Source organism: Phodopus roborovskii, unplaced genomic scaffold (assembly GCF_943737965.1).
Source record: "Phodopus roborovskii unplaced genomic scaffold, PHOROB, whole genome shotgun sequence".
NCBI lineage: Eukaryota > Metazoa > Chordata > Mammalia > Rodentia > Cricetidae > Phodopus > Phodopus roborovskii.
The window spans coordinates 944,906-952,776 of record NW_026126588.1 but is presented as its reverse complement, the minus strand read 5'-3'; the positions used below and the strand labels follow the sequence as shown (position 1 = coordinate 952,776).

The following is a 7,871-nucleotide window of genomic DNA, read 5'->3' as shown; positions in this document are numbered from 1 at the left end:
TTCCTCAGCCCCAACTGACTTGAGAACAAACTTTTGCTTCCTACAGAAGAAGGCCTCTGGGATCCCACCCCCACCTGTGAAGTGATCTCAAGCCAGATGTGCGAAGCCTCCATAGTTAGGTCACTTTAAGAAGTATTGGGGGGGGGGGGCTGGCAGGGCTGGAGAGCACATTGGGGGCATGAGTCAGCTCTGCACTGTAGGAAACTCTACAGGCTAAACCATCTGGTTTCCTTAGCGGATAAAGCACGGGGGGGGGGGGTGGAGAGTAGAGGGAACTAGAGACTAAAATAGGCAGAGATGTTGTGCTGACTAGTTTGTATCCCCATTTTCTTAGAACTATAAAATGTGTATGGCACTGTGGGGGCTGGGGGATGGCTCTGTCCTTGTGAATTAGGGCCCGAGCTCCAACGCCTACACAAAGAGCAGGTGTAAACCCTGCACGCCTTTCCCATTGTTTCATAAGACGCATGGTGAGGGACACACGGAACACAACGTGGGTGCATAGGTCTTGACTGCAAAACTCATAGAATAACTACATTTAAAAGGGCTAATATGCTAAAAATATCTTCTGTCCTCACACTCTTAGGTCAGAAGGGATGCATCATTAAGCATGTTGCTGTCCACTGTACATAAAAGTATGTAACATAACTCTTTAATCATTAAAGTAAGATGCAATCGTGAGGCCCAGGCTTGACGGTGTTCATTTATAATCCCAGCTCTGGGTGGGTAGGCTAGATGACTCCCTGGGGCTCATGACCAGACCATGTAACCCAAATAATGAATTTCATGTCAGGTGAGAGACCCTGCCTCAAAAGAGAAGGTGGATAGTCTCTGAGGAAAGACACTTTTAGCCTGCACACACACACACACACACACACACACACACACACACACACACACACACACTCCTGTGCAGTGACTCAGGGCTACTCCATGCATTAGAACTATGCTGGGCTATGTGTCCTGTTATGTGGCACTGTCTTTTACTCCCCAGGAGTTCCCACCTCCAGGTCACATCACAGGAGGAATGAACAGCCACAATCATGAGAACAGAGAGAGAACTATGCCGGAACCTAAGCCATATAATGCACCTGCAGGCTCTTCCTCAGGACCTCTGGCTTCCCTGAGCTCCATCCCTGACTCACAGCCATCTTTGTGCACATGCGGGACCCTGTGCCTGGACCATCCTTCATGGGGACCCCCACCTGTAGACCCCTGTCATCTAGACCTCTAGGAAATGCCAGGTCTGTCCCCCTGGATGGTCAGGAGTTCAAGACTAGACTGCATGGACGTGTGTGCACTGGGGGCACTCAGGTCTGCAGAGGAGGAGGTCTGAGGGCAAACAAAAGTGGCTCTCCCCCCCACCCCCGCCTCACCCCCAGCTGAGCAAAACAGCTGCCATCTTTATCAGATAGGCTTTGTCTGCTTGTAGAATCCATCATGACTGGGCTTGGGGGTTGCTGACATCTTCATAGAAGGAGAGGATGGGAAGGGTCGATGGAGGCTCACCGGAGTAGCCGGCCACTCCTCCAAGCCACCTGTGTGCAGTTCTGCCCTAACTGCACGAGTCTTGGGGAGGTATTATAGTGTACAGGTTGAGGAAAGTCGACTGGGGGGGGTGTCCACCCATGTGACCACAGGGAAGCCATCATCCATACTATATAGAGACTTTCCAGTGCAGCTGCTTCAGGGACAACATGCTCCTGCCAACACCCTCACCTCGCTCACGCTCTGTAAGCAAGCCTAATACTCATCAGCTGAAGAGATGGTCCTGTGGTTAAGAGCACTTGCTGTTCTTGTAGAGGACCCAGGTTCAGTTCCCAACACCCATCCTAGAGGCTCACAAGTGCTCATATCATGAACTCCTTCCCTGGCCTTGGAGGGCACCTGCACACGCACACACACACACACGCGCACACGCACACACACACCATCGACTTTGGTGCTGGTTACTTTTCTGTTGTTATGAGACATCATGAGCAAGGCAACTTAAAGAAGAGTTTATTTGGGCCTCGCACTTCGGAGGGTTAGAGCCCATGACCGTCATGGTGGGGAGCATGAAAGCAGGTAGGCATGGCGCTGGCGCAGTAGCCGAGAGCTCACATCTTGAGATGCACCAGGAAGCAGAAAGAATTCACTGGGAATGGCATGGGCTTTTGAAACCTTCAAGCCTGCCAGTGGCACCTCTGCCAGCAAGGCCACACCTCCTCATCCTTCCCAAACAATTCCACCAACTGGAGACTAAATATTTAACTATATGAGCTTGTGAGTATGGATGGAATAAGAATGTCACCGTAGGCTCATAGAGTTGAATGCTTAGTCACCGGGGAGTGGCACTATTTGAAAGGATTAGGAGGATTAGGAGGTGGGATATGGGTGGAGAAGTGTGTCACTTGGGGTAAGCTTTGAGATCTCAAAAGCCCATGCCAAGCCCAGTCTGTCTGTCTGTCAGCTCTCTCTCTCTCTTTCTCTCTCTGTCTCTCTTATCTCTGTCTGTCTCTCTGCCTACAGGTCAGGATGCAACTCTGAGCTATTGCTCTAGTGTCTACCTGCATACGGCCATGATTCCCGCCATGATAATGGACTACACTGAAGCAGTAAGCAGGTCCTCACTTAAACGCTTTTTCTTACAGTAGTTGAGTTGGTCATGGTGCCTCTTCCTAGCAATGGACACTAACTGAAACGGGGCTGCTCTCTCCAAACCACCTCAGTTCCCAGGGTGGATTTAGATGGAATCTTACTTTGGTTTGTCCTTGATGAGGCAGGGATACATGTTTACATTTCTCCCAGGGATTCCTAAAACATACTCAGAGCGTGACCATTTCCCCACCCCCGGGAATAATAGACACAGTGGCCCTTACTGAGGGTAATAGACACGGTTTACCCTTGCTGAAGGTAATAGACGACACAGTAACCCTTGCTGAGGGCTTCTGTGCATCTGGACCCTTGATTGTAAGAAAGCCCCGGATAAACTTGCTTATCACCAATTGTCCCATTTTACAGATGCACAAAATGAGGCACAGCAGGTTGGAGGCCTTAGCATACACCAAGCAAGCAGGAAGTCTGGCTCTGATCTATGTCCTTAGCTTCTGCCTTACCCATTAGGGACATGAGCAGGAACTGGTGACATGCCAGCCTCGTAAGAAGCAACTGTCCTCTAGGAGGGGTGGGACCGGTGGGGATGGCAGACACCCTGGCTTCAGTGTGAGGATAGCAACCTCTGGATGAGGTTCTGCAAAGGAGATGGGACAATGTAAAAGCCTGTCTGGTGACTGCCACCCTGGCCAGCATCGCAGGGGGCCTCACTGCGGAGACCTCCTTCCCTTCCTCCCTCATGCCTTTGAATCATAGTGCCTACCCTAGTCCTGACTGTTGCTCAATCCAAGAGCACAGTTCCTGTGGGCTGCGCCTGACTGGCTTGGCCCTCTCTTTTCTGCACTTCGAGGGAAAGAAGAGATCTTGCACAAGGGACTTCCCCTCGTCTGTCCGTCTGTCCGTCCTCTCCGGCTGGCTGAGGAAGGGCGCCATGGGGCCTCTCCACCTGTTTCTCCTGCTGCTGATCACAGGTGGGACCTGCTCTCTACAATGCCTCCTTGAGCACGTGACCGGGTGGGGTGCGGCTGTTACGGAGGGAACTGGAGTCCTGCATGCTCAAGTGTCCTGCTTAGCTCTGCTTTCCTCCCTACCGGTCCATGTTCTTCACGCCATCCTCCCCAGGATTAACCCCCATGTGTAGGGAGGGTTAAGGGGCTGCTGGACTTGGCCACTGAAGGAGTTGTAAGGGAGGCCAGCTGTAGAATTGCTAAGAGCCCTTAAACACTCAAGAAGCCCGTAAGTCTAAGTGGAGTGGCAGAATGCGGGAGAAGGAAGGAAGGAGAGACTCGGGTTGGGGTTTGCATCCTCCTGAAGCCCCTCCCATATTTTACCTCAGCCCTTGGTAGGAGGTGAGGATGCTGAAGGCATCCTCACTTGTGATAGGCTGCCTCCTCCCACTGCGGGCTGGGTGCCTCCTGCAGCTGAGGAGCCCTGTACAAACTCAGGAGAGAGAAGAGGCTGCTCTGGTCTTGTCCCCACAGCACCTGAAAGTGAAGGGAGATGTAAGGTACCTTAGACTGCCTGGAGGCAGAAGGATGGAGGGGCTGATGTGAACACACACATGAGGTCTATTCCAAAAGGCAGGCCACCGGCTCTGTGATCCCACCGTTCATGTGCCCATCTCAGTAATAGCTGGAGACAAGGTGCAGCCCCTCTGCCCCGGCCACAACTTGGCAGGTTCTCAAATGCTACCAACCCTACCCCAAGAGGATCCCCAAAATAGCAGCCTCGTGTCTCCCCCAAAATAGCTTTGAGACAAGTCCTTCCTAAAAGAGGGACAGAGCCGCAGAAATAGGGAAGCTGAGAGTTAAACGGTAGGAAGGGACAGCCACCCAGTATGGATGGCAGAAGAGAGGGCAGCAAGGCAGGGTAAGGGAGACGGCTATCCCAGACCCTTGGGGAACCAGCCGAGCTCCAAGAATCCATGAACCTCGCTCTCCTGAGACGAAGAGCGGAAAAGAGACATCCTGGTCCCATATGACCGGAGGGGAGATGTCCAAAATAGAACCAGAGGGGTTTTAAGAACAAGGCAGGGCTTAGTCAATGGATTGCTTGAATTGACTGCATTTGGGCCTGCGTTTGGACCCACAGAACCCATGAGAAAAGCCAGGTGCAGTGGCATGCACCTGTCTCTCAGGGATGGAGACACAGGAGGCAGAGCGGGTCAGATCCTTACAAGTGCACGGGCCGGCTTGGTCTCTGTTGTGAAGTTCCGAGTTACTGTTGTGTTACTATGATAAAACATCTTACAAAACTGACTCGATGAAAGAAAGGGTTGTTTGGCTTGCAGTGCCAGGGCATACGGTTCATTCTGGAAGGAAGGATATGGTGGCAGGAGCAGGAAGTGGCTGCTACACTGTGTACTTAGTCAAGAAGCTGAGAGATGAGGGTAGCTACCAGGTTCCTTCCCTCCTTTTGCTGTTGTTGGGGACCTTGATGCTGGAATATTCAGGGTGGATCTTCTCACACCAATGAGCTGAATCCAGATACTCTCTGATCAATATTCCCACAGGCTAACTTGATCTATAAAACCCCTCACACACAAGCTCAGAAGTTTGCCCCCTTGATTCTAGAGTCCGTCACTTTGACCATGAACATTACTCTCTTGCACACTGGTAAGATATCCTGTTTCCAACAAAAAGTGGAAGGTATCTGAGGACCAGAGCTTATTCTGATGACCACATGTCCCTGTGTTCCCAGCATCCCTGCACCTGCCTCCAAAGGTATCTGGAAAGCATCCCAGAACCCACCTTCCCCCTAGACACCTTAAGCTCTTTAAGGACAGGATCCTGTCTGCATAGTCTGATGCTCCTGGTAGACAGACACTCAGTGAAGACTTCGTGGGTGGATGAAGTGACAAATGGCAGTCTCCTCTGCAGAGTCTTCCCAAGCCCTCAACACAACAGTGCTTCAGGGTGTGGCTGGCCAGTCGCTGCGGGTGTCATGTACTTATGACTCCTTGAAGTATTGGGGAAGACGAAAGGCCTGGTGTCGCCAGCTGGCTGAGGAGGGCCCTTGCCAGCGTGTGGTGAGCACACACAATGTGTGGCTGTTGGCCTTCCTGAGGAAACGGAACGGGAGCACGGTCATCACGGATGACACCCTGGCTGGAACCCTCACCATCACTCTGCGAAACCTCCAAGCCAGTGACGCGGGCCTCTACCAGTGTCAGAGCCTCCGAGGCCAAGAGGCTGATGTCCTTCAGAAAGTCCTGGTGGAGGTTCTGGCAGGTGAGTACAGTGGCTGCACCTTTGGCTGGTCCTTGGACCAAGTCTCATTGTTGTGTGACTTTTCCTGGGAGACATAAGCAAATGTCTGTCCCCAACTAGCCACTAGCAACAGATCCAAGCAAAGGTTCCACCCAGGTCTAGCTCAGTGAACTAGTAAGTTTACTGGGGCTACTTGTAGGTGCATGGGTGAGGGCTTATTCAGTGAAGCAGCTGCATCACTGAAAAGCCCATCCCTGCATCCCTGGAGCTCCCTGCCTCCCTGGAGCTCCCTGAATCCCTGGAGCTTCCTGAACAACTTGTAGGCAGCTGGTCCTGGTTTGAGTCTCCTCTCCCCATGTCTGTAATGGCTTGGGATATGTGTATAAATCTTGTTAAGTTTCATGAGATTCCTGAGCCTTGTAGTTTCCTTTACTTCCTGAGTTATATGGTCCTCCCCAACAGGCAGTGGCCTAAAGGAACAGTGTTCTCATGGCTTGTCTCTCACAGACCCTCTAGATGACCAAGATGTTGGAGATCTATGGGTCCCCGAGGAATCAGAGAGTTTTGAGAGAGCTCAAGTGGAACACAGCACCTCTAGGTACAGTGATGGTCCCCGTCAGACTTCTGGCAGTGACTGGGGATGGAGGTCCCAGGACCAACATGTTGGTCATTGAAGGCCCAGGTGTGGTCTTGTGTAAGTACCCTCCCACCCACTAGCACAGTGATGTTACTGGGCTTAGAGCTTAAGAAACTGGAGTCCTTTGTGACCATTTCCAAAAGTACCACTCCAAGATTCTGAAAGGGCAGCTCCCACAGCCCCCTGCAGTTCAGCAAGAAGTCTCAGGACTGTAGGTTAAAACCAAGAGCCCTAGGTCTCTGCTTATTCAGAAGAACCAGGACCCATTCTGAATGCTTCAGAAGTGTTCTGCAGCCCCAGAGCATGTGTGCAGGTCCATCCATTCCTATGTGCTAATACAGAACTGTGTTTTACAATCCCTGAGCACGTGTTTTATGTTTTGTGCACTCAGCAGATCCTAAAACTGACTCTGAGCACCACAAAGTCCCTTCCCTGTCACCGAAGCCCCTAGGAACTCCTGGTTCCTCTCTATTCCATCTCCAAGGGTGGGTTTCATCTAGAAGATCACCTCTATTCTGCCATCTTTCTACCTTCTCTATTCTGCTTTCTCTTTCCAAGGAGCCAATCAGGAGACATCTCCTTCCCACCCACTTCCATCCTCCTCTTCCTCCTGGCCTGTGTCCTCTTCAGCAAGCTTCTTACAGCCGGCATCCTCTGGGCTGTGGTCAGGGGTAGGCAGAAGCTGGGGTCACCTGTGGCCAATGGGCTGAACTGCGGCCATGATGCTGGGCACCAGCTTCAGATCCTGACTGGTGAGTGGGACAAACTGGGGATGTTAGGCACGAGCAGGGCAGCAATGGAAGGGACTGGGCCCTGTGTGAGCCAGGCAGGGAAGGAAGGGATTGAGCCCTGTCTGTTGCAGGACCCAGAGATGCTTGAGAGAACTCCACGCTGGAGAAGCCCAGATGAATCCACCCACAGTCATCCAGCTTGCATACTCTCTCCTCTGCCACCAAGACTTCTGCTGCTGCTACTCTGGCTTCAGAGGCCACTTCTGCCTAAAGTGTGCCTCTCCTGGAAGCAATTACATGTGTGTATGTGTGCACTGAGTGTGGAAGAGAGCTGGGAGGTCACCTGTCAACTTCTGGGCTGTGGGCATTAAACCCTCTCACACACTAACTCGGGATTATCCACTCTTTCTAGATGGCCCTGTGACTCACAAAGGTCCTCCACTTCTCGGTGCTGGGACTAAACTCATGCATCTTGTGCATGGTAGGCATGAGCTCACCACTGAGATAATTCCCAGGGCAGGATTATGCATCTGGATGAGAGGCCTGGGGTCCAAAGCCACCGTCTGAGCGCCATTTCTGTTGCTGTGGTTAAATGCTGGCCAAAATCAGTTTAGGGGAGAAAGGGTTGATTTTAGATCATAATCCCAGATTACACCTCATCCCAGAAGGGAAGTTGAGGCAGCAGGAATTTCAAACAGC

The 7,871-nt window shown here is 51.8% G+C and overlaps 1 protein-coding gene across 1 annotated transcript; it reads left to right on the top strand.

Moving 5' to 3' along the window:
• The first annotated feature begins 3,361 nt into the window (after positions 1–3,361).
• Trem2 (triggering receptor expressed on myeloid cells 2) lies at positions 3,362–7,560 on the top strand. The gene is made up of 5 exons (XM_051204354.1): positions 3,362–3,566; positions 5,475–5,825; positions 6,312–6,402; positions 7,000–7,193; positions 7,304–7,560. The coding sequence occupies exons 1-5, from the start codon at positions 3,527–3,529 to the stop codon at positions 7,318–7,320; spliced, it is 693 nt and encodes a 230-aa protein (XP_051060311.1). The 5' UTR covers positions 3,362–3,526; the 3' UTR covers positions 7,321–7,560.
• Positions 7,561–7,871: the final 311 nt, after the last annotated feature.

Coding starts and splice junctions, on each gene's coding strand:
- Trem2 (XM_051204354.1), top strand. CDS start 3,527: ATGGGGCCTCTCCACCTGTTTCTCCTGCTGCTGATCACAG. Junction 3,567..5,474: donor TCTCCTGCTGCTGATCACAG/GTGGGACCTGCT, acceptor TCTCCTCTGCAG/AGTCTTCCCAAGCCCTCAAC. Junction 5,826..6,311: donor CCTGGTGGAGGTTCTGGCAG/GTGAGTACAGTG, acceptor TGTCTCTCACAG/ACCCTCTAGATGACCAAGAT.